General features: G+C 44.8%; 1 protein-coding gene across 2 annotated transcripts; it reads left to right on the forward strand.

Annotated features, from left to right (window-relative positions):
- The first annotated feature begins 2,065 nt into the window (after positions 1-2,065).
- On the forward strand, positions 2,066-27,160 carry LOC143926990 (uncharacterized). 2 transcript variants are annotated; one of them, XM_077451001.1, is made up of 3 exons: positions 2,066-2,165; positions 22,413-22,567; positions 26,878-27,160. In XM_077451001.1, exons 1-3 carry the CDS (start codon positions 2,081-2,083, stop codon positions 27,022-27,024), a joined length of 387 nt encoding a protein of 128 aa, XP_077307127.1. In that variant the 5' UTR covers positions 2,066-2,080; the 3' UTR covers positions 27,025-27,160. The 2 variants fall into 2 exon arrangements, 1 of the variants encoding a protein (XP_077307127.1); XR_013262187.1 differs by lacking the exon at positions 2,066-2,165 and adding an exon at positions 13,616-13,698.
- Positions 27,161-27,466: the final 306 nt, after the last annotated feature.

The following is a 27,466-nucleotide window of genomic DNA, read 5'->3' on the forward strand; positions in this document are numbered from 1 at the left end:
AATAAATTCTTTGGCCATGGAACATACTTCTATGATAATGTGCATTGCTTTTTAACAAAAAGTCTTCTGAAAGAATAGAACAGAAGGCATACTACCTAATCTATCTTGCATGTTACAACAGTCTATAATCTTCCAAAACTGATAGCCAACCTGTAAAAACATTTGATTGACTATGGAACCACACAGATGATAATCATTACATTTGTATTTTGGCCAGTAGTTTCTTGAGGGATATCCAAGTGCCCTTCCCTGGGGGTTTAATTTTACCAAGAGAAGTTGAATAGCTTAGTTCTGTGTCATCTTGTTTGGTGTCATCTTACCTAAAATGCATTCATTATCCACAGAAATTGAGAATATGTACTTGCCGGAGAAACCACCTCTGTGCCTTGGCACAGCACCATCTGCAGGCTGGAGGAGCAGAAGGGGAGGAGCCGGGGTAGAGGAGTACATGGTGCCACCCACTGACCCTGGGACCTGGGGCAGTGGTCAGTGACAGTCCACCCCTGGGCGGGGAACACTAGTTGCGGCAAGATGGGGACACCACCTGGGGACATTCCCTGCAACTTCCACACACACGTTAAGCAAATTAGGTGGCTGTGAGGCCCCTGGGAGTGCAAGGCCTTAGGCGGCTGCCTAATTTGCCTGATTAGAGAGCTGCTTCTAAGCATGGCACATCTTGACTTGGCAATATTTGCCCACTCTTCTTTGCAAAAACACTCCAAATCTGTCAGATGGTGAGGGCCTCTATGGTGCACAGTCCTCTTCCCATCACCCCACAGATTTTCAATGGGTTTCAGGTCTGGGCTCTGGCTGGGCCATTCCAAAACTTTAATCGTCTTCTGGTGAAGCCATTCCTTTGTTAATCTGGATGTATGTTTTGTGTCATTCTTAAAGATGAAGTTCCTCTTCATGTTCAGCTTTCTTGCAGAAACCTGAAGGTTTTGTTATTTGGAACTGTTCAGAATTCCCTCTACCTCGACTAAGGCCTTGTTCCAGCTGAAGAAAAACAGCCCCAAAGCATGATCCTGCCACCACCATGCTTCACGGTGGGTATGGTGTTCTTTTGGTGATGTGCAGTGTTGTTTTTACGTCAAACATATCCTTTGGAATTATGGCCAAAAAAGTTCAACCTTGGTTTCCTCAGACCATAACACATTTTCCCACATGCTTTTCTGATATTTCAGATGTGTTTTTGCAAAATTTAGACGGGCTTGGATGTTTTTCTTCATAACAAAAGGCTTCCGTCTTGCCACTCTACCCCAAAACCCAGATATATGAAGAATACGGGAGATTGTTGTTGCATGTACCACACAGCCAATACGTCGCCAGATATTCCTGCAGACCCTTTAATGTTGCTCTAGGCCTCTCGGCAGCCTCCCTGACCAGTTTTCCTCTCGTCTTTTCATCAATTTTGGAGGGACGTCCAGTTCTTGGTAATGTCACTGTTGTGACATATTTTCTCCACTTGATAACGACTGTCTTCACTGTGTTCCATGGTATATCTAATGCCTTGGAAACTCTTTTATACACTTCTCCTGACCGATACCCTTTAACCTTTAACAAAAAGATCCATCTGATGCTTTGGAAGCTTTCTGCAAGCCATGGCTTTTGCTGCAGGATGCAACTAAGAAAATGGCAGGAAAGACCTACTAGAACAGCTGAACTTTATTTGGGGTTAATCAGAGGCACTTTACATGATGGCAGGTGCAGGGCCGGTGCTACCACTAGGCGGACTAGGCAGCCGCCTAGGGCGCACTGCCGCCTAGGGCGCCTGGCCACTGGTGACCCTCTTCCCTCTCTCTGCAGCCAGTAACTAAGTCAGTCTCAACACAACAGGCAGCCGCTCCCGAGTCCCTCTGTACAGTGTCAGAGGCGCAGCGGCGGCGGAGAACTGTGTCATCCCCTGCGCCTCTGATCATCACAGTGCCAGACTGCTAGTAACCTGTCTGTGTTTCACTACAGCCAGCTCTGCCTCTCTCTCTGCCCAGTTCCCATATGCTGCATGGTCCGTTCTCCCCCCATAACTCCGCCTCTTCCCCTCTCCTCAGCCTCTCCAGCAATGTCTATTGTCCAGGGCTCGATGCTTTTAGCCTCTACTGTGCGGGCACTCTGCAGGATCAGAGCGCTCTCCCACCGACACAACACTGCCAACATCCCCTCTCCTGGTAAGAGACTTCATGATCTCTGCTGCTGTTTCTTCTCAGCTCTTTTTTCCTCCCAGTGAGGCTGTGGTCACATGTAGTGGAGCCTGGAGAACAGGCACATGTCCCGCATGATGCTGCAGCCCAGTTAGAAGAAGGTAGCTGAAAAATATGTCACCAGGCAAACCATGTGTACTGTACAGGGTCTGAGCCAGAAAACAGGACACCAGGGTGGCTGGGGAACTGCACATACAGAATCTTCACAGTGTGTAGTGGGATTGAGCAGAGCAGCAGACTATAGCTTTGGGAAGGATGTCCTGTCACTGCTTCAGCGCCCCAACAGGTGTGCAGATGCACACAGGTTGGGTGAGACACAACCAGAGTGATGGTAATATTGCTCATAACATCATGTAATACTGACTGAACTGCACTGTACACATGTGTCAAATATAGTATTATGCCCTACACTGGTTGACAGACCTATGCTGCTTGCTGCCTCTTGTATTTATGTGTGCTTTAGGCTGGGTTCACACAGCTGCGGGTGGGAGACCCGGATGTGATTCGCACCGCACTGCAGTGCAAATCACATCAGATCTCTGTGCGATGCGAGTTCAGCCATACAGATAGTATACAGATAGTATGGCTGAATTCGCATTGCACCCGCCCCAAACTCGCACAGGACCCTTTTTTTGGTCCGCAGCAGAATCGGATCGCATGGGTGTTCACACCATGCGATCCGATTCCTGTCCGAGTTTGCAGATCGCACTGCGATATGCGGACTGATCTGGGGGTGTCATTAAGATTTCACTGACACTCCCAGCAGTCCGCATAGGGCAGTGTGAACTGCCGGCGGGAGGCAAGCGATGCGGGAAAACGCCGCGGATTCACGGCGTTCCCGCATCGCTCCAGTGTGAACCCAGCCTTACACTGCTTTCAACTTTGCTTTGTCCGTTTTGCTACCAAACACAGACAGATCATGGATCCACTGCATCCACTTAAAATTCCTTCCAGAAAGTATAAATAAAATTGGACATCCCAGTGATTGTAAGGTTAGGCTCGGTTCACACAGGGGGCGACACGAGGCGACACGACTTGCCGTGCCGCGACCTGACAAGTCGCCCCCGTTCTGTACTACGGAACCGTTCTAAGAGGAGCGACTCGAGTCGCTCCGACTTAGAAAAAAGGTTCCTGTACTACTTTTGGGCGACCTCGGGCGACTTGCATTGACTTCTATACAGAAGTCATTTGCAAGTCGCCGCTGAGGTCGCGGCAGGTCGCGGCGCGGCAAGTCGTGTCGCCTCGTGTCGCCCCCTGTGTGAACCGAGCCTTAGGTGGGCAGTCTATACAGATGTGACTCCCCCAGCCTACATACAATAAGTGTGTTTTTTAGTGGCTGAGTGTGTGTTAAAACAACATTGTCTTGAGTGGCGGTGTAGAATATTTGATATTTAATATTTATTCTTTTTAGTCATTGTGCCACATTGCTTTTTAGATGGATTTTATTTCATGCTACATCTCACAAGGTAACTTATTTTATTAGCAGCAGCTATTCTTTATTGCTGCTAAATTTTTTGTATTTTGGAGGGGGAAAACCTCCATAAATGTACAAATCACTGTTCAGCCATCTCTGATCTGATCTATCATCCCTGATCACTGCCCAGGCCTGGAGTACACAAAGATGAGGTGTCCAGGGATCTGTCCTGTCAATACCACCTGGTGATTGCTGGCATATACAGAGCTGGCCCTCACACACAAGACTTTTAGCCCCAGTTCACACTAGAACGCGGTGCAGGAAAACCACCATCCATGTGCATTTTCCACACCACATTCGGGGGGGAGGGCGGCAAAATTAGGTTTCGCCTAGGGTGTCAAATATCCTTGCACCAGCCCTGGGCAGGTGTGTATTGACTCCTATTTAACATAAGTTTGAATGTGATTGCTTCATTTGAATACAGCTACATCCCGAGTTATAAGAGGGTGTGCACACTTATGCAATCACATTATTTTATTTTTTTATTTTTACTTCCCCCCTAAAAGATTTTAGTTATTTTTCAATTGGGTTGTATAGTTTATAGGTCACATTAAAGGTGGGAAAAGTTCTGAAATTATTTATCTTTGTCTCATTTTTTTACATCACAGAAACTTGACATTTTAACAGGGATGTGTAGATTTTTTATATCCACTGTGTGTTTCCAAGGCTAGTTTTAGCCACTATACTACAAAAAACCTAGTGTTTTTCAAAGCTCACTGCTAGTGATGGCCGAACGGTTCGCCCGGCGGTCGTTTCACGGCGAATTTCGGCTGTTCGCGGTCCGCCCGTTCGGCGGACTATTGGCGCAGTTCGCCCGGCGGACTTCCGTGTTTACTGTGTAAAAGAACTTTGACCTATGATGACACATCCATCATGGGGTACAGGACAGCCAATTGAGACATTACAGCACATGGACACTTGGACATTCCCCCTAACTTATAAATAGACCCGATCCGGCGGCCATTTTACATTCTTTCTTCTGTCACTATAGGGAGAGGTTGCTGTGTGGAGCAGGGAGAGATTGCAGTGACCCAGATCGCTAGCTATTTGGTACACAAAAGTTCTTTTCAGGACTGGTATAGGTGTTAGGTGTAGTTCAGGATAGGCAGTGCTGTGCTAGTGATTGTTGCAGCAGCCTGAGTGTCTTTTGTCAGTTTAGAGAAAGGGACAGGACGGTGTGTGCTGCAGGGACAGCCAGTTTAGTCATTAGCTGTTACTATCAGGTCCACAAAAGTGCTATTCCAGTTATTGTTCCAGTAGCCTCTGTTTAGTCAGTTTATATAGGGACAGGCAGGAAGCAGTGTGTGAGGCAGTGAGGGTCAGTTTAATCAGTAGCTGTTACTATTAGTTCCACAAACGTTCTTTTCAGGACTGGTATGGTAATAGGCTTGTACACCTATAATATTCTTTCTTCCAAATATAGAAAGAATATTATACTTGACTGCTGCCCTTCTGCTGCAGTCTGCTAATCACTCACACAAAACCTAATTCTTCCACAAAGGTCCTTATAAGGACTGGTAATAACCTGGTGTCGGGTGCTATAGTACATAGGGTTGAGTGAGGTACAGTCTGCTATTCTATAAGGACTGGTATAGGTCCACAATACATAGGGTTGAGGTGCACTACTGCTGACCGCTGCCCTATACTGCAGCAGTCCTTCATCGGTATAGGGACTGAGAGTTTTGTCACAGGGTCATTTAAAAAATGACAGGCAGAGGAAGAGGCAGGCCCTTCCGCAGGGGTGGTAGGGGTAGGGCAGGAGCAACAGGCTTGAGCCAAAGTAGGAAGTTGCAGAAGGTGCGTTCAATTACTTTAAAGGGCGCACCAGACTTGGTTGAGTGGCTCACTCAGCCTTACTCTTCTGCACCCTCCTCATCCTCTCGATCTGCACCCTCTTCTTCACTCTCTGCTATGTGCACCCCCAAAGACACTACCACCAACAACACCACCACCACCACCACCACATACCTTCCGCTTGAGTCACAGGAATTATTTTCCGATCCATATCAAGAAGACATTTCTGATGCGCAGCCACTCTTGGTATTGGATCAGGAAGAGGAGGTAGCAACAACCGCTACTCAGCAGTCCGAGGACAGTACCCAGATCAGCCCAAGGAGGAGGTTGGTCCCCCGGTGTTGCTGCCTACTCTGAGATCTCTACTTATAGCGGTGGGGAAGGTGACGTTGATGATGACGTGTCTAGTGATGTCACGTGGGTGCCCACAAGAGAGGAAGAGGAGGGGAGTTCAGAGGGAGATATGGACCAGCAGATAGGGAGGAGAAGCAGGAGAAACTTACATTGCACAGGAGGGAGAAAGCAGACTGCAAATGTATCAGGAGCGAGTCACCTACCATGTACGGTCACATCTGGCGCTCCCAGGACACCGGCACATGGCTCCGCAGTGTGGGCTTTTTTTAACGTGTCCGCTGCTGACAATAGCGTTGCCATCTGCAATCTTTGCAGTCAACGCATTAGTCGCGGTAAGCCCAACACTCACCTAGGGACGACCGCCTTAAGAAGGCACATGAGCAGCCATCACTGAGCCCAGTGAGAGCAACAGAACACACAAAGCCACACTCCAGGCTCTCACCGTACAGCCTCGTCTTCTACTTCTCCTTCTCCTCTCTCCTCACAATTGTCCTCCACTCCACCTTCCATCACGCCAAGCTCATGTTTTTCTGCAAAACGGCAGGCTTCCGTGGGCCTAATGTTCGAGCGTAAAAAAATGATGACGCCGGATAACCCTCTTGCCCAACGGTTGACGGCTGGCTTGTCAGAACTCATAGCCCGCCAACTACTGCCATATAAACTGGTGGACTCGGAGGCCTTTCGCAAATTTGTGGCCATTGGAACACCACAATGGAAGGTCCCAGGAAGGAAGTATTTCTCACAGAGGGGCATCCCAGAGCTATATGGCCATGTTCAGCGGCAAGGGAATGTATCTCTGGCACACAGTGTCGGTGCCAAGATACATCTGACCACAGACACGTGGTCTAGCAAACACAGGCAGGGAAGGTATATCACTTTTACTGCCCACTGGGTGAACCTTCTGACGGCCGTCAAGCATGTAACCCGTGGCACCCGTGTAGATTTGGTTTTACCGCCACGGATTGCATGCAGGCCTGACTCTTCTTCTCCTCCTCCTCCTACTCCATCCTCCTCCCTCTCCTCCTCGGCTGACTCCTCCTTTTCAGCTGCTAGCGTCTCTTCCGCTGCGTCACCCAAGCTCCCCAGAACCTATTCGACATGCCAGGTGAGACGTTGCGATGCCATGCTGTGTCTGTTGTGCCTGGAAGCCAAGAGCCACACTGGCCCGGCACTCCTTTCAGCTTTGCGTTCACAGGCAGATCAGTGGCTAACACCGCTCAATTTGACAGTTGGTAAAGTGGTGTGTGACAACGGTGCCAATCTGCTTAGCGCATTGAAACAGGGCAAAATCACGCACGTGCCATGCATGGCACACGTCTTAAACTTGGTCGTGCAGCGATTACTTGTCAAATACCCTGGGGTCCAGGACATCTTGCGGCAGGCAAGAAAAATCTCGGCCAATTTCAGAAGATCTTACACGGCCATGGCTCGCCTTGCTGACATTCAGCGGCGACACAATCTGCCGGCCAGACGTCTTATTTGCGATTGCCCGACGCAATGGAACTCAACCTTCTATATGCTTGATAGGCTGCTCCTAGTGTAAAACCTGTCAGAAGTGACTGGTGTTAATAAAAGGAAAACAGCAGAGAAAACACACTTGGAACTTTCAATAAAGACAAAGGGATAGTATAAAAGGATATGTTTTGTTCAGGTCAAGGGTTTACAGATACTTTAGGAACCATACAGCAGGGGACCCGAGAATTGGAGGATTGGGGCTGATCTGTGCAAAACCATTTCACAGAGCAGGCAAGTATAACATGTTTGTTATTAAAACAAATAGGGTTTACAATCACTTTTAGGTGTGAGATAAAGGAAAAGTCTACATAATTACAGGCAGGGCCGTCTTTACTATTGATTGGACCCTGGGCATAAGTTTATTTGGGCCCCCACCCTCATAAAATTTCGCTCTCCACCTGCTCTGAGACATACAATAAATAGCAGCTAGATTTAAAATCAGTTTACTCTATCAGATCAGGCAGCGATTGCGATTGGTTGCCAGAGGATACAGTGTATCATTACTGCTTGGTTGCTAGAGGTTACAGCACACATTACGGCTCACTGATTAGTTGCTAGATGTTACAGTACACGATTTCTGTTTGTTGATTGGTTGTTAGAGATTACTGTACAGTAATACTGCTCACTGATTGGCTGCTTGAGGTTACAGCACATCATCTCCTCTCTGCAGGGGGCAAGATATAAATATGAATGCCGCCTTTATTTACATATCTATGCTGCCATCGGATGCAGCTATTTACATATGAATGCCAGTTATTTACATGTAAACACAGGGTCTGCAGGTGAGTCATCTGTACACAATAATAGGACAGAGCTGGGCAGCATTAGTAGCAGCACTTCACACTGAGATATCAGGACACAGCAAGGGACTAAAACTTGAAGGGACAAGGGAATTTAAACTGGGATAGTTGGCAAGTATGAGGCAACTGCTTTGGGCCCCACAACAATGACAGGGCCCAGGGCAGCTGCCCCTTTTGCCCTGCCTTAAAGACGGCCCTGATTACAGGTCTTGCAAGGGGTGGAAAGAGTACATGGATAGAGAAAGAGATGAGGAAATTGAAAATAATAGTAAGAAATCCTGCTATGTTTACAAATTACTGCACTTATTAGGTCCTCATTTGTGCAAAATAAATAAACAGTGCCAGCTGCTATATTCACCCAAACTCTGGCATGGTCCCCCTGGCTCCTTGCTACTGCTTCTGTTTTAGGTTAAACATTCACCCACAGAAGAGCGGTGGAAGAAAAAAGACTAATGCCACATGCACATGATTGGAAATTCAGCCAGCAAAAGACCGATGAGCACTTTTGGTCGAAAAATGCGACCATGTGTATGCTCCATCAGACTTTTGCTGGCCGAATTCCAGCATATTCTCAATTTTACAGTCGGAAAAAGTTCCTATCCAAAAGTGCATTCGTGCGTATGCAATTACAATGCGCAAAAACTCACGCAAGCTCAGATTCAAGTACAGTCTGGTAAAACTGCTGTTCGTAATAGACATAGCACATTCGTCACGCTGAAATTTTTTAAATAGTTTAATGTAGTGCATTCTCTTCTTCTTTAGAATGCTGGAAGAATAAAGTTGTTTTGCTGCTCATATCCACACAGAGTTCTCACAAACGTCTTTCTTTATTATTTCTAATGATCTCATGAATATTTTTTTTTTTTTTTAAAGCCAGATCTCCTTAATACTGTTTGGAATGTTTTTTTATTCAAAGAATTACCGCTCTAAGGTAATGACTTCTCCCAAAACAGCTGTCTCCACAATCCCACAGGGTGCTGGCTCTGTTTGCAACAGGAACTGAAGTAGAAAAGATGTAGCTGGATAGCCGCACTCCGAATTATTCAACTTTATTTCAAAAATGTAATTAAAATCATAGCATCTAGGCTGGTAAACAGACTAACTGCACAGCCGCTGACATGTTTCACACCGAACCGCTATGATTTTAATTACATTTTTGAAATAAAGTTGAATAATTCAGAGTGCGGCTATCCAGCTACATCTTTTCTACTTCAATGTTTTTTTATTGTAATTTTCCTTTGATCAAGAACTCCTTTTTTTGGAATATTTTGAAATTATTTTCTAGTCATCTCCATCATTTTTTTTCTGTGTGTCTAGTTTATACAACAACATTATTATCTTGTATTTTTAAAGTTCATCAAGGTTGGTTGGTGTCCCTTGTTAATTTGTCATTGTATTTTTGAAATGTGTCTGCCTACTCACAAACTGTCCTGTTTGAAGAAAAACACATAGGCAAAAATTTTCAGAAAACAAAAAAATTCAATTTATTCTGGCTGATAACAAAATAAAGAAGGCAACACTGGAGAAACTGCTGGAATTTGCAAAGCCTTTCTACCCCAGGGCACACATCAGCTATTTGGAAAATAAAATTGGTAGCTTAAAGTGGAGTTCCACCCAAAAGTGGAACTTCCGCTTATAGGATTCCTCCCTGGCACCTTTCAGGGGGGAGGGGGTGCAGATACCTGTATAATACAGGTATCTGCACCCACTTCCGGGAATAGACTTCTGCGGGAGTCATGCCCCTTCCCACACTCCCCCGCTGTCTCCTGGGAAACACACAGGTCCCAGGAGATATCGGGGACCACTTATGACACGCAGCGCAAATTGCGCATGTGCAGTAGGGAACCGGGAAGTGAAGCCGAAACGCTTCACTTCCTGATTCCCTCAATGAGAATGGCGGTGGCAGCAGCAGAGAACTGAGCGATTGCTCGGCTTTGGCTGCTGACATTGCAGGACCCTGGGACAGGTAAGTGTCCATTTATTAAAAGTCAGCAGCTGCAGTATTTGTAGCTGTTGGCTTTTAATATTTAGTTTTTTATGTGGACTCCTTCTTCAAGAAGTCCATAGAATAGGGAGCAAAATCTGGTCTAGGACTCCCAGAGATCATGAACAGCAGCAGATGACATATATGTCCCCAGGCCGTGGTACTACAACAGCCTGCATCTTCTATCAAACCAGACTGAACCCAGGCCATCACTTTATTGTCTTCCCTGCAGCCTTCCCTCCACGCTTCCCTTCAGCCTTCCTTGCAGCCTTCCTTGGAGGCTGTGACTCTGGAGGTGGACTTGTGGCAGGAGGAGGAGGAGGATGGGCGAGCATACATAAGTGCATGTTATCACTTATTTGGCCACTCAACTCCTTCTGAATGGCCTCAAAAACAAATTACTCACACCTGTGGCATTGGCCCTCCTCCATTTGCTGCAATTTAGCAGCTAAATAGCAGCCATAGGCCTCTTCAGCATTGGGGGGGGGTGCTTTTCAGGGCCGCATTAGCGTCCTTAATGAGGCCCAGTGCTGCCTCCCCCATGTTACTCCCCTTCCTGGTCCTTTTTATTGAAAGGCGGAGGGGAGACACCTGGGATTGCCACTTACCCCTGCCTCCTCCTGTCTGCCACACTCCAGAGTCTCGTCCTGGCTGAGGTCTTCCTATGAAAAAGGGACATCGTTTTAATTTTTTGGTTCATCAATCACACAATTTTCAGCTCATGACTGTTGCAAATTAAATGTTAATAAATAAAAAAGACTATCATTCTGACCCCAGCATTTTTCATTCTTTTCACACTCATTTTGTGGCCCCTACTGTCTATTGATATGTCAAACACTTTTTATTAAATAATGAATTTGTTAACAATAACAACATCTAGTTAACAAGAATCATTTTCACAAAATAAATATTGTAAAAAATGCTATACCTGGCTCCAGCTGGGCTCCTCAACTTCTTCCAGGATGGAAGGGCCAGGTTGGTCCTCGGAAGCCTCAGCTGGGGTTGATGGAAGGGTGGAAGGAAGTGTAGAAAGTGATTCCCTGGCTTCCATCTGGTCTTCCAGAAAGCGCATCCTGTTGTAGTACCACAGACTGGGTACATAGACATCCTCTGCTGCAGCTCCTGATCTCAAGCCTGGACCTTATTAAGATCCTTCCTATATGTGCTTCTCAAGCTACCAATTTTCCTCTCCAAAAACTGGATGTCTTCACAAATTCCAGCAGTTTCTCCAGCGATGCCTTCATAGCTGGTTTATTGCAATATAAGGGGTTTTTAACCTCCCACAAATTTTGCATATCCCTGTATTTGTCTATGAAGTGACCCATGAATTCAGGGTATTTGAATTGTTTCATATTTGCTGCAAGACAAAAACACTAATATCAGGCTAAACTCTGCTAATATTATCCCAATATAGGCCTCAATCTAGAATCAGTATAGGCCACTGATGTTAAGATGTTACCTTTGTTAGAACGTTCGTCCTCCTTAATCAGCACACCGAACGTACGTACAACACAAGCATGTTAACTTTATATACACTGCGCATGCGTGAATCTCCACCTGCATCGCCCGCCCCTGACGTTCTTTCGCGAATATTCCCCGCCCTGTCTCTTTCATTGCAGTGGAAGAGGAACATGGCTAGGACACAGCAGGTGTTTACTACTACTAGTAGTAACGAGGAGGGGGAAAGCACCGAGGCTGAAAAATCCCGATCCAGGAAGAGGTTTAAGGCCTCCAATATGTCCTTTGGTGAGATGGTGGAGATAGTCGACATATTGAAGAGGGCCAACTATGATGGGAAACATGGACCGTACCTAAACCACAATCTGAGAAAGGCCAAAATCATAACAAAAGTTGTGAAGAGTCTGCGCTGGAATTTTGAGATATGACGATCCAAGGAGCAATTGAGGAAACGCTGGTCAGACCTCAAATTTAGGGAGCAGGATCAGTACAGAAGAATCCAGAAAGTTCTTCTAAAAACTAAGTACTCGTCGTGTGTTCCTCCTATTATGATTATTAACTTGCATGCTGCTCCATGTGCTTTTCTTTACTTTTGTACAGTTTAAAATGGCTACTTTCACGTTCGTGGGCACAGTAATTGTTCGTAGGAAACATTGTTTGTTTGCTAACTAAATACAATGTTTTTTGGCAGATACAGGGTTAACTACATTTGGTCCTGCTAATTTGTATTAAAAGAAGTTTAGGACATTGTTGTCTAGATGTCTTTGAAACTAGAATGAATTGCAAACTTGATTTCATGTAATGTAAGGAGAGGACACTCAGCAGCTGTTTACACATCTGGACTATTCCAGCTTGGTTAAGGGAATTAAAGCGGGAGTCCACCGGGACTCCGCGTTTTTTTTTTTTTAAAAGCCAGCAGCTACAAATACTGCAGCTGCTGACTTTTAAAATAGTGACACTTACCTGTCCAGCGCGCCCACGATGTCGGCACCCGAAGCCGATCTCTAGGTCGCCTGTCGGGTCCTGCCGCCGCCATCTTGGGTATGGGAATCAGGAAATGGAGCCTTTCGGCTACATTTCCCGGTTCCCTACTGCGCATGCGCGAATCGCGCTGCGCAATAAGGACGCTCCCCGCTGCCTCTGGGATCTGTGTGTTTCCCAGCAGGCAGCGGGGCACTTGCGGGAAGGGGCAGGCACTTGCGGAAAGGGGCGTAAGTTACGCCCCTTTCCGCAGAGAGCTATCCCGGAAGTGGGTGCAGTTACCTGGATTATCCAGGTAACTGCACCCCCCTCCCCCCTGAAAGGTGCCGATTGTGGCACCGGAGGGGGGGAGGGTTCCGATGAGCGGAAGGTCCACTTTAGGGTGGACCTCCGCTTTAATCATGTCTTCAACTTGAAACTCTGCCCAAACAGATAATTGTACCCCACTTACAACAATGTTTCACATTCATATTTCTGTCCACAAAGATCTCTCCCCTGTCACCTTTTTACTTCTCGGTGTCAGGTAAACTTGTCAGAAGTGACTTTCTGAAAACTTGTCAGAAAGAGACAGCGGAGAGGAATTACACTTCGTGCTTTGGAGAGAGACAAGTATACACTATAAAAATATGTGCTTTGTCCAGATGTCATGTCTGAGGTTTACAACCACTTAAAAGGACAATTTCATGTTTTACTAATATAATGATAATCCACTGTCATAGCCTTCCTATAAAAAAAACTTTAACTTCAACTGGAGGTGTAAAAGTTTTAGGGTAGAGATTCTCATTGTACAAGTTCAATTCAATCAATGGGGGCTCAGAATGTTGGACTGGCCATTGCTTAAAAGTCTTTCAGCATCAAGGTTTCAAGCACTGGACCAGGCCATGGCTCAGCTACAGAGGTAAGAGAGCAGCTAGGGAGAAACTGAGAGGATTAGGGTCAGGTTAGCAAAACCTGAACTTCCTCTTTTAAAAGTCTTCAGCAGAATGACTCAGAAATTAATTACTGCTTGGTATTTTTAAATAATCAGCAGGTCTAAGGGGTTGGTAAATAAGAAAAGGCAAGATACAGCCTAATTATCTGGGTGTATAAAAGGAGCCACCACAGTATTAATATTTTAGTGTTTATTCGGAGAGTTCTTTGGTAAGTTATCTTAATTTTTCACTTGTTTAAAGGAATGTGTAGTGGCTTTGTAAATTATTTGACTAATTTATTGTGGTCAGAACTTAATATAAAATGTAGAATAATTTTTTTGTCAGGTAAATATAAAATATTGCATATACATATTATATAGGTTTTGATTTACACCTTTATCTCGATTTATCATCGATTTGTAGCCTGTTAGCCTTGAATCACATCATCAACTTGTCACTTTGAGATTCAATGATAATATAAATATACTCAAACATATAAATAAAAATATATGTAAAACCAATAAACTTCGATAAAGAACAGTAGTTCGGTATTACTAGTACTTAAGTGAATGTAACGTTTTTGTGTATTGTAAAGTAATTGTAATTTTTGTTGTCATGTTCTGTTATGAGAGAAATATAAAGGCTGGTATCACTGACTACCTTCTGAAAATGCTATCTGACTGGCTGCCTGTGGGCTCAACAAAAAGGCACCTAGTGAAGTCAGTTGAGCTGATTTACTCAAGTAGAGGCTTTTCACCCAGCAAAGTAAATGTTTACATGCAAAGTTTATGTTCACTATACAAAGTGAAAGTTAGTGAACCAGGATCGTCATTTGTGAAAGAATTTAAAAACACAGCATTTTTTTAACACGATTGGTTATTCAAACTGAAGAGCTTCAACTCCTTTAGTTAATCAACCCTTCATCACTAAGTCGTCAATAGTGATGGACGAACTTCCGACGGGACGTTTCGCGAACGCAGACCGCGAACGCGGCCCATAGTTTGCAAACCATAACGTTCGCGGCGGGCCCCATTGACTTCAATGGGAGGCGAACTTTGCAAACCTACAGGTCAAATTTGCAGCCACAAAATAATTAATAGCTGTGCAAACATAGCCCCACCACATGGCCAATGACATAACACATGTATGAGGTGAATCTGGGATCGACAACTACAAGCATTCTTTTTTTATATGTGAAATTGTTGTGACAATTCAGGACTGTGGAGCGCATGAAGGCAATGGAGGAGAGGGAAGGTCAGGGTAGGCAAAGAAGAGGGTGCAGGAGATGATCACCAGCAGCGTGACATACAACAATGACACCTGCACCGTGATAGATTGATCTGACAACAGCACCGGGATAGAGAGCACTGACATCAGCAGCGTGACATACAGCAATGACACCTGCACTGTAAGCAGCCCCAGGAGGAAGTCAGCATAGCACAGGGATGGTGGGAGCCCCTCATAATGAGCATAGCACAGGGATGGTGGGAGCCCCTCATAATGAGCATAGCACAGGGATGGTGGGAGCCCCTCATAATAAGCACAGCAGAGGTACAGCCCCAGGAGGAAGTCAGCAAAGCACAGGGATGGTGGGAGGCCCTCATAATAAGCAGCCCCAGGAGGAAGTCAGCACAGCAGAGGGATGGTGGGAGCCCCTCATAATATGCACAGCAGAGGTACAGCCCCAGGAGGAAGTCAGCACAGCACAGGGATGGTGGGAGCCCCTCATAATAAGCAGCCCCGGGAGGAAGTCAGCACAGCACAGGGATGGTGGGAGCCCCTCATAATAAGCAGCCCCAGGAGGATGTCAGCATAGCACAGGGATGGTGGGAGCCCCTCATAATAAGCAGCCCCAGGAGGATGTCAGCATAGCACAGGGATGGTGGGAGCCCCTCATAATATGCACAGCAGAGGTACAGCCCCAGGAGGAAGTCAGCACAGCACAGGGATGGTGGAAGCCCCTCATAATAAGCAGCCCCGGGAGGAAGTCAGCACAGCACAGGGATGGTGGGAGCCCCTCATAATAAGCAGCCCCAGGAGGATGTCAGCATAGCACAGGGATGGTGGGAGCCCCTCATAATATGCACAGCAGAGGTACAGCCCCAGGAGGAAGTCAGCACAGCAAAGGGATGGTGGGAGCCCCTCATAATAAGCAGCCCCAGTAGAAATATGACACCACTCAACCTCTTCAAACAGGAGGGTACGGGCATATAGTACGGTGTGCTTTTTTTGGACAAGGAAGTGAGCCAAATGAAGAAAGAAGGTCTGTGTGCTCGATTAAAAAAATTGTTTATAGACATATACATGGTCTACTGGTCACATGTGTTGAATTCCTCCGAGATCCATGCCTCATTCATTTTTAGAAATGTGAGGTAGTTAACACTGTCATGAGCTAGGCGAGTACGCTTATCGGTCACTATCCCCCCTGCTGCGCTGAACGTCCTTTCGGACAGGACACTGGATGAGGGGCAAGCCAACAGTTCGATTGCAAATTGGGCAAGCTCTGGTCAGAGGTCAAGCCTGCCCACCCAGTAGTCCAGGGGTTCATCACTCCTCAGAGCGTCCACATTGGCCGTTAACCCGATGTAGTCGGACACCTGACGGTCTAGGCGTTCCCTGATGCTGGATCCGGATGAGACCTGTCGATGGGTCGGCTGAAAGAATGACCTCATATCAGAAGTCACCAACACATCTTCAAACCAGCCTCTTCTTGCAGACGCTGTTGGATTGGTACCCGCAACTCTTTCTCTGGGAGTGGGAATTCCTCCTCTGCCAGCGCACGCAAAAGCAGAATGCAGCATTACAGGCCTGGAAGTGCTCCATTCTGCCAGCCCTCTGTGACGGCGGTAACATTTCCGCCATTTTGTGTTTGTACCGGGGGTCTAAGTACGTTGCCACCCAGTACTGGTCCTTGACCCTTATGCTTTTTATACAGGGGTCCCTATTAAAACACTGGAGCATGAAGGCCCCCATTTGCACTAAACTGGAAGCGGTGTGGTGGCCTGGCTCCTGCTCATCATCCAGGATAATGTCATCCTCTTCATTCTCCTCTCCCCATCCACGCACAACAGGGATCCCAGAAAGGTTTAAAGCATGCTCTTCTTGCTCCTCCTCATCCGCCCCGGCACCATCCTCCTCTGACTCCTCTTCAGACTCCTGTTGTTCACTTGTCTCAGATAGAGTAGCCCCCACTGGGAATTCATCCAGCATTGCGACTTCCTCATCTTCCCGCTCCTGCTCCTCCACAGCTTGATCAATGACACGACGCAATGCACGCTCCATAAAGAAGGCATAAGGTACCATGTCACTAATGGCGCCATGGCTGCGACTGACCAGTTTGGTGATCTCCTCAAATGCCCGCAGAAATCTGCATGCGTCGCGCAGGAGCAGCCACTGGCGCAGTGAAAAAAACCCCAGCTCCCCAGAACCTGTTCTGCCACAGAGTTCATACAGGTAGACGTTAACTGCACGTTTCTGCTGGAGCAGCCTATCAAGCATATAGAAGGTTGAGTTCCATCGCGTCGGGCAATCGCAAATAAGACGTCTGACCAGCAGATTGTGTCGCCGCTGAATATCAGCAAGGCGAGCCATGGCCGTGTAAGATCTTCTGAAATGGGCCGAGATTTTCCTTGCCTGCCGCAAGTTGTCCTGGACCCCAGGGTATTTGACAACGAATCGCTGGACGACCAAGTTTAAGACGTGTGCCATGCATGGCACGTGCGTGATTTTGCCCTGTTTCAATGCGCTAAGCAGATTGGTACTGTTGTCACACACCACTTTACCAGCTGTCAAATTGAGTGGTGTTAGCCACTGATCTGCCTGCGAACACAAAGCTGAAAGGAGTGCCGGGCCAGTGTGGCTCTTGGCTTCCAGGCACAACAGACACAGCACGGCATGGCAACGTCTCACCTGGCATGTCGAATAGGTTCTGGGGAGCTTGGGCGGCGCAGTGGAAGAGACGCTAGCAGCGCAAAAGGAGGAGTCAGCCGAGGAGGAGAGGGAGGAGCATGGAGTAGGAGGAGGAGGAGGAGAAGAAGAGCCAGGCCTGCATGCAATCCGTGGCGGTAAAACCAAATCTACATGGGTGCCACGGGTTACATGCTTGACGGCCGTCAGAAGGTTCACCCAGTGGGCAGTAAAAGTGATATACCTTCCCTGCCCGTGTTTGCTAGACCACGTGTCTGTGGTCAGATGTATCTTGGCACCGACACTGTGTGCCAGAGATACATTCACTTGCCGCTGAACATGGCCATATAGCTCTGGGATGCCCTTCTCTGAGAAATACTTCCTTCCTGGGACCTTCCATTGTGGTGTTCCAATGGCCACAAATTTGCGAAAGGCCTCCGAGTCCACCAATTTATATGGCAGTAGTTGGCGGGCTATGAGTTCTGACAAGCCAGCCTTCAACCGTTGGGCAAGAGGGTTATCCGGCGTCATCATTTTTTTACGCTCGAACATTAGGCCCACGGAAGCCTGCCTTATTGCAGAAAAACGTGAGCTTGGCGTGATGGAAGGTGGAGTGGAGGACAATTGTGAGGAGAGAGGAGAAGGAGAAGTAGAAGACGAGGCTGGGCGGTGAGAGCCTGGAGTGTGGCTTTGTGTGTTCCGTTGCTCCCACTGGGCTCAGTGATGGCTGCTCATGTGCCTTCTTAAGGCGGTCGTCCTTAGGTGAGTGTTGGGCTTACCGCGACTAATGCGTTGACTGCAAAGATTGCAGATGGCAACGCTATTGTCAGCAGCGGACACGTTAAAAAAAGCCCACACTGCGGAGCCATGTGCCGGTGTCCTGGGAGCGCCAGATGTGACCTTACATGGTCGATGACTCGCTCCTGATACATTTGCAGTCTGCTTTCTCCCTCCTGTGCAATGTAAGTTTCTCCTGCTTCTCCTCCCTATCTGCTGGTCCATATCTCCCTCTGAACTCCCCTCCTCTTCCTCTCTTGTGGGCACCCACGTGACATCACCAGACACGTCATCATCGACGTCACCTTCCCCACCGCTATAAGTAGAGATCTCGGAGTAGGCAGCAACAGCGGGGACCAACCTCCTCCTTGGGCTGATCTGGGTACTGTCGTCAGACTGCTGAGTGGCGGTTGTTGCCACCTCCTCTTCCTGATCCAATACCAAGAGTTGCTGCGCATCAGAAATGTCTTGATATGGATCGGAAAATAATTCCTGTGACTCAAGCGGAAGGTATGTGGTGGTGTTGTTGGTGTCTTTGGGGGTGCACATAGCAGAGAGTGAAGAAGAGGGTGCAGATCGAGAGGATGAGGAGGGTGCAGAAGAGTAAGGCTGAGTGAGCCACTCAACCAAGTCTGGTGCGTCCTTTAAATGAATTGAACGCACCTTCTGCAACTTCCCACTTTGGCTCAAGCCTGTTTCTCCTGCCCTACCCCTACCACCCCTGCGAAAGGGCCTGCCTCTTCCTCTGCCTGTCATTTTTTAAATGACCCTGTGACAAAACTTTCAGTCCCTATACTGATAAAGGACTACTGCAGCAGTAGAGCAGCAGTCAGCAGTAGTGCACCTCAACCCTATGTATTGTGGACCTATACCAGTCCTTAATGAATAGCAGACTGTACCTCACTCAACCCTATTTACTGTACCACCCTAGACCTTACCAGTCCTTATAAGGACCTTTGTGGAACAAGTAGGTTGTGAATGATTAGCAGACTGTACGTCAGTCCCTATACTGAGAAAGGACTACTGCAGCAGTAGAGCAGCAGTCAGCAGTAGTGCACCTCAACCCAATGTATTGTGGACCTATACCAGTCCTTAACGAATAGCAGACTGTACCTCACTCAACCCTATGTACTGTAGCACCCTAGACCTTACCAGTCCTTATAAGGACCTTTGTGGAACAAGTAGGTTATGAATGATTAGCAGACTGTACGTCAGTCCCTATACTGATGAAGGACTGCTGCAGTATAGGGCAGCAGTCAGCAGTAGTGCACCTCAACCCTATGTATTGTGGACCTATACCAGTCCTTAACGAATAGCAGACTGTACCTCACTCAACCCTATGTACTGTAGCACCCTAGACCTTACCAGTCCTTATAAGGACCTTTGTGGAACAAGTAGGTTCTGAATGATTAGCAGACTGCAGCAGAAGGGCAGAAGAAAGAATATTATACGTGTACAAGCCTATTACCATACCAGTCCTGAAAAGAACCTTTGTGGACCTAATAGTAACAGCTACTGATTAAACTGACTGTCCCTCACTGCCTCACACACAGCTTCCGGCCTGTCCCTATTTAAACTGACAAAACAGAGGCTGCTGGAACAATAACTTGAATGGCACTTTTGTGGACCTAATAGTAACAGCTAATGATTAAACTGACTGTCCTTGCAGCACACAGCGTCCTGTCCCTTTCTCTACACTGACGAAAGACACTCAGGCTGCTGCAACAATCACTAGCACAGCACTGCCTCAAACCTATATCCTGAACTACACCTAACACCTATACCAGTCCTGAAAATAACTTTTGTGGACCAAAAAGCTAGCAATGTGGGTCACTGCAATCTCTCCCTGCTCCACACAGCAACCTCTCCCTATAGTGACAGAAGAAAGAATGTAAAATGGCCCGGGATCGGGTCTATTTATAAGTTAGGGGGAATGTCCAAGTGTCCATGTGCTGGAATGTCTCAATTGGCTGTCCTGTACCCCATGATGGATGTGTCATCATAGGTCAAAGTTCTTTTACACAGTAAACACGGAAGTCCGCCGGGCGAACAGCGGCAATAGTCCGCCGATCGGGCTTACTGCGAACAGCCGAAATTTGAAGCGAAATTACCGCCGGGCGAACCGTTCGGCCATCCCTAGTCGTCAAGCATGAAATGTTGGTGTTTAACAAATCAATAATAATGTTCTAGGAATGGCATATTCACATATAGATAAAATAATACAGGGAAAATATTCAGTTTGATCTTTAAAAGAACATTATTTTACTGCAGCCTTATTTTGTTAACATTGAGATTATTATTATTATTATTAGACAGGATTTATATATATCGGCAACATTTTGCGCATCGCTTTACAACATGAGGGCAGACAGTAAAGTCATAATACAATTCAATACAGGAGGAATCAGAGGGACCTGCTCGTAGAGCTGAGATTCATACTATCAAGCAGATTTTGATAATGAGATGAGCTAAGAATTTCATCATGTACATTTTTTATATTCCTTTGCAGAACCATCAATATTCTTCCATGGGTTTTAGAGATATTAATAATAATTATTATTATTCTACAATATCTATATATCACCAACAGTTTGCACCGCACTTTATAATATAAATGAGTGAATCAATCTGTAGATCTAGTTGATTAAAGTGTATGTATTGTCAAACCAATTTTTTGCCTATACATCAGTGGCGGCTGGTGCTGTATATTTAGGGGGGGGGGGGGTGTTAAACAAGACACCTGCCACCACCACCAGCCCCCTGGTCGGTTGCTCGCTCATCTGTTCCCCCACCAGCCCTGCACCTCATCTAGCAGTTTTGGCTCCTTCTTGCGTCTTGACCCGCTTCCTGATTGGCCAGGAGAAGAAGCACAAAGACAATAGCAAATATTAATTTGCTAATGTCACACACCTGGGTGGGCTCAGCTGTGCCCAAAGCCCACCCTTTTTCAAAGCATTTTAGAGCCTCTGGCTCTAATCACATGCTTCTAAAAAAACAAACTCTTTGGATTCCATGCCTCTGGTGCCTTGCATGTAGATTAGGGGCCAGAAGCATGGATTAGGGGGTGGCCCCCTGTGCCCCTAATGGACGGGCCACCACTGCTAAACATACCCTTAAAAGCTGAAGTTTAGGTATGGCAATTTTTACATAGTTACATTGACCCAGTTTGAGCCAATGTAAGTATGCATGTGGGACCTGCAGGATCCCTGTGGAAGCTGGAAATCACTGTAGTAGACACTCTAGCTTCTGGGTCCCTTTAGATTCCCTCCAGCCTCTTCTGATTGGCAGCCCTGCTGCAAAGCTTTTGCTAGTGTCAGGTCACCTGAAGGCTGTAAAATATAACTGATGGTCTATGAATCAGTTCTTGTGTATAGTATAGTACTGTACTCCAAGATACAGAATTAACAGGTACTTCATAATTCCCCCTTTTTGCAAGTGAAAGGAAGGGTCTTTAGCATTTGACAACAATTACACGTTCCTGAAAATGCTTCAAACAACTGACACCTGTCTCAGTGCTTCATGGTACATGGGGACTGGGTTAAAGTGGTTCTAAAGGCTGAATGTTTTTGCCTTCTGGTACTCTATGTAGGAAGGTAAAAAACCTTCTTGTGTGTAGCACCCCCCAGCCCCCCGAAATCCTTACCTGAGCTTCTTCCGATCCAGCGATGTTCATGATAGCCTTGGCTGTCCCGGAACTCTCCCTTCTCACTGGCTCAGATAGCAGTGAGAGCCCATTGGCTCCCACTGCTGTTAATAAATGCCAGTGAGCCAATGACGAGAGAGTGGCGGCAGAGAGAAGCCGCAGCTCTATGTGTCTTATGAACGCATAGAGCAGTGGTTTGGGAGCAAGCATGCAGTGGTACCCCCAGGGCAAGTGGCTTTCTCTGGGGGCACTGCTCGAGGGGGAGAAGTCAGGTGTACCGGCTAGGGACCATTTTTTAAACATAGATTTAATACCACTTTAAGGTTGGTATAAATGCTGGATTATGTTCCTAACCTATGTTATCTGAATCAAGGAAGCCACTTGACCAAGTGGTGAAGCATCTTCAACAATATAGAAGAAGTCTAGTTAAATGTGACTAACTACTGTTAGCTATACCATGACTTGGATAAAGGAAAATCATTGCAGACTTCTTTAGTTCATGTTTTTACATTTGATAAACAGTGTTTTATGTGTATTTTTTTTTTTATTTGAGCAATGGCATTAGCATTAGTGAGCTTACCTCTTAAATGTTTCAGCGTTATTTTTTTGTATTGCAGGATTACCAAATCACAGCTCAAAAATGGACACACCTATTGTGTCATGTTTTTTTAAAATTCTTAAAGTTTTCCTTGACGAAGTTGGGCCAGATGGAAAATTATCCGGAGATAAATTAAAACAAATAATTGATGCCAATTTTGGTCAAATAATAAAAGTGAGTACCTTCCAGAGCCTTGAAGCCATTTTTCTCCCTTAAATATAAATAACAGAATTTAAGTTATTTTACATTTGCGGTTTTACAGTATTTATTATCAGCTATTTAGAAGGTCTGTAAGAGTTGCTAGAAGCATATTGAGCGTGATGTCCACATTTTAAAGCCAAATTCCAGGCAGATATAAAACAGAACACTGTTTAATGCTAGTAGCTACAAAACTTTTTTGAGCTTCAGGCATTTGGCTTCAGGTGACTTGAAGTGAAGATGTGAACCACCTCCATAGAGAATAATTGATTTGTTTTTCTCCCTGAGCATTTTGAAGCTTCAGGCTTCAAGCTACAAAATGCTCAGGTGTGAATGAAGCCTTAACAATCACAAACTTGTGAAAATGTCACTTTTGCATTTATTTCTGTTAGCAGAAATCCAACATGTTACAATTACAATTTATTAAAACATATATTATTTTTCCTTGGTGTGTCGCGATATATCACCAGTAATAGCTTGCTTATATGAAAAATCTATGTGTTATCATTTTAGTCAGAGGGATTTAATTACATTTTGGGCTAAAAAGCTGAGGCAGCACAAATTATACCAAAGTTGTGCTGGAAATAACTACAGGAAAGTGCATTTTTCTAACCAAGAGTATGTATGCACAGGTCAAGAGTGGGTAACGCACACACGAGTACATGGGTCAGGAGTAAGTAACACACAGAGCGCAGGGGCCAGGAGTAAATAACCCACAGAATGCAGGGGTAAGGAGCAGGTAATGCAAAGAGTGTAGAAGTCAAAAGTAGATAAAGCACAAATTGTCTGCAAGAAAACATGCAGCAACGCACGCAAGGCTTTTTCTTGTAGCTGAGAACAATATCTGCACTTTTATCTTCCCAGGTACTTGTGACCCCTGAAATGCTCAGGAAAGGAGTTAAAAGGAAAAAAAAGGATATATGTGTACCTTGCACAATACTGCAGTTGCCTAACTGAGTTAAATTGAATTGAATTAAAAACAGTTATTCTACTCACTACCCATGATAAACTGTGCCAGAGTGGTGCAACACTAGGCACAGCAGAGCAAATCCCTTGAAATATTTTCCATTTTATTCCATAAAGTACAAAACGACTACTTACAACAAAAACTATTTAGATTTAGTGTCTACTGCTGTAAACCGCCCCCAGCAATAAGAAGAACCCCATGCAGGACTTTATAATTGCAAGCTGACAAGCTTGTATAAATGCCTACTTGTTGCACCTTCCTGGGGCTTCTATCCAAAACCGAGTTGCCAGATTTAGTGTGAGCCATTAACGGTTGCATCAGGGTGCCAAGACTACAGGTCAATCTCCTAATTCAATCGGCAGAGGAACAGTAAGACTGCATAATTGCATTGAGTTATTAATGGTACTATTGAATGCATACCTTGAAAGGTGCAAAAAGTGAGAATTTATATGATTTGTTTGGAATGAACGCAGTGTCTGATTGACAAACACACCAAATATTCAAGATCATGCTTATGCACTTATTGGACGTAAACTATGTGATCAACCCACTATTATAGTTGAATCTAAGCGGCCTATGATTAGTATATTTTGCAAGGCATTCTATCCTAAATGGCCAACTTTATTGGTGTCAGGTATATGGTTGATGGTACACAGGACAGTGCCTCAGAGTATGTGGATATAAGTGATGAACTTTGATATTTAAAATTCAATGAGTCAATAAACAGGTTTTTGCTACCTGTGTTTTCAACTCCCAATTGAAGAGTAATTTTTGGCATCATGCAGAAAGTATTGTTTCATGATATAGGTTATATCCTAGTCCTAAGTAGAGGCCTTTGAGCATGCATTACAGTGGAATATGGTGAATGCTTATATCTGTGCACATCTAAATAACCAATGCAATCATTTAGCTTCCTTTAAGATACTGGGGTATTATTGAACGCAATGGAAATACTACCAATGTTTGTGCATTTTGTTATTGGTGCATAGGAGGGATGTTGGACTGTATGCTGCTATTTTTATTTTTTTTGTTTTTTTTATTTCTCTTTAATGAAAATTTTTTTCATTGGCAGTACAAAATAGGGCCATTGGGGCATACCCCATGCTGCTATTTTGGCTGTACAGGATCATTATTATATACACTGTATAGTGGCGATCTGGTATTTGCTGTAAACGTTGACTAAACCTGTTCCTTGTTCGAGGGTTTTTTAAGGTTATAATTACTTAATAAGTTACCTTTTATTATTTACAATTAGTAGAGATTTACATTTATGCACTATTAGCGAAAATAATATTAACTATCTCCAGGGGATATCTCAGTTTTTTTAGGGGAAGTGTCTTGTTATTCCATATGGGGTATACAGATGTGAGAGATAAGAAGCTTAAAGTGGTTGTAAACCCTCCCCCACAACTTTGTCCCATGTAAATCAGCATAAAAAACCCCAATGAACACTGCTTGTAGATATCTCCTTACTTGATTAATATTGTTGTAATCCTTTTTGTTCTTTAGAATGAAGTCACTGAGCATGCCCAGATCTCCCCTGATTTATGGCACACTCTCTATGTGCTTATCTATCTGTTATCAGGACTTCCTATGGCACAACACTGAACTCCTAGGACACTTCAGAATCATTCAGAGCTTCCTCCTACACACCATGTGACCATGTGACATGACATGCAGTGTAAACTTGGCCATTACTGCAGTCTTATCAGCTGAAGCTGATAAGACTGACAAAGGGAAACATTAGACATAGGCACAAGTAAATACTATGAAATAAAACAAGTCAGCTATGAACAGGGAAGCAGGGTTGCCATAGAAACGTTGGATTGAGAAGGAGGCTTGGTTAACAGTACAGGAAGTGCTCAATGTAAGGGCGGAAATACACTCCACTGTGGACTCAGAAAACAATACTTAAGATGGTGCTGCCTAACCCCTGGAAAAAGTTTTTTTAAAGTTTCTTTAAACAGTAAGTGATATGTGATTTGGGCTGGATTACAGTCGCTATAGTCTGATAATTACTTATTATAATGGACTAAATGAAGAGAAGCATCAGAGTGGGAGAGTTTACTTCCTCTTTAATCAAGTCACTGCCCTCATTTATAAATATGGTGACGTCATGATTTACTGCTGGAAAAATTGTATGTATGGGAAGCTGTAGAGGAGGGAGAATAGGGAAGTTTCCTCAATCCTCCGTTGTTTCAGGGGGCAGAGAGATGACTACTGCATAACCATACTTTGGAGTCTACACTGCAAAAGCAAAATGGAGGAATTTTTGGAGGCTCCTGAAAAGGATATTACATTTAAACATCATGAAATCATGATCTTTACCTGGCTTGCAATGTTTTTTTTACAAAATGGGTGAATCCTCTAATTGCAAGGAGATCCCTTCTATTCCTAAACTATTCTTACACCTTCACCAGCATTGCCAGAAGTGGCAGTAGTAGTAGCCATTTCATTCATTCTACACGGTTTTATTTTCTTCAAGCATTGGCCTCAGACAAATTTGCTGGACCAGAACAATTGGCATTATATACAGGATGTTTACAGTTTATCATGACTACTCCATTGTCCCTGAACTACAGCTGATTACCCCACTGTGGAGTCTACAGAATGGATCTCTTTTCCACACTAGCCTGGTCTGTTATAGAGGTTCTATCTCACCCATCCTTCAGTTCGTTTTCCCAGATGGTAGTGGATGGGTAGTAGCATAGTCACCAAAAAAAAAGACTGTTACTCACAAGCACTGAGAGGTTGACAATGAAAATTAACAAGGACTGGTCTGTCTGTGCTTTTTTTGCTGCTGCCACTAATATTAATGCAAATTTCTAAGGATAAGACTCCATTGTCCATAGCCACCATCACCTGTGGTTGCTCTGTTCCCCCCCCCCCCCCCCCCCCCCCACCATTACTGCCTGTTCCCAATTATGTGTCAAACCCAAAAAACTTTCAATTACAATTTTCAACTGCCCAAATAAATAATAATGAGAAAATAAAAATAGTAATGCCCCACTACCAGAAACCCTTATCCCTCCATATTCTCTTCATCTGCATTCTTTACCAGTCTAGGAGAATGTACAAGTGCAGAATGTTGAAATAAAGAAAAAAATACTTTCTCATACATAAATATGTACAGTATATATGCACACACATTATAAAACAATTGCACTTATGTATCTAATGTTAACAAATATTTAGCTCATGCTAAAAAGTTGTATTCTATAGAAACGGTTGCCAATATTACTGTAGATAAAACAGTATTTTCTAGAATTTTCTAGAAATGTTTTCTGCAACAATAGTTGAATATATTTTTTTTCTGCAGGAAAATAAAAATCCAAAAACAATTGAAATCCTGCTGGAGAAAGTAAAGCCTTACAAAGATAAGGGATGCAACAGACAAGAATATGTAGAACTAATATGCTTGGCATTTGGTGGTTTTGCTAAAGACTACGAAAGCTTAACAGCGTAATGATTGTTTGTGTAACATACTTATACATTAAAAATCTGTAGAAGTTTTCACTACATATGAGCAAATCTTCATAGTTTACTGTTTTGCCAACTACATGTTAACTGCCTCCATGCTTAATAAATTCTATACGATTGGCCTTACTGTTTTAATTGAATGTAAATATTATATATTCTACCACTAATAAAGTTTTTTAGTTTTGGGCAGTGTTTGGAACAGTTAGAATCTATGTCCTCGCGCACTGTCCTTGTGACCATTGTCACCTCGACAAAAGCTGATGGAAAATCCAAAATGTTTACAGTTGTCCCTGGAACAGAAGGTAAGAGGAAATCTCCCAATGGGAACATTGTATTTCCAGGACAGAAATTGAAGGGAAATCTGTGCAATGTGACACAGAAAAAAAAACTAATGTCATAAATGGAACTATGACATATGGTTGGGGATT

Source organism: Lithobates pipiens, unplaced genomic scaffold (assembly GCF_037356315.1).
Source record: "Lithobates pipiens isolate NorthernLeopardFrog02 unplaced genomic scaffold, aLitPip1_a1.2 Scaffold_23, whole genome shotgun sequence".
Classification (NCBI taxonomy): Eukaryota; Metazoa; Chordata; class Amphibia; order Anura; family Ranidae; genus Lithobates; species Lithobates pipiens.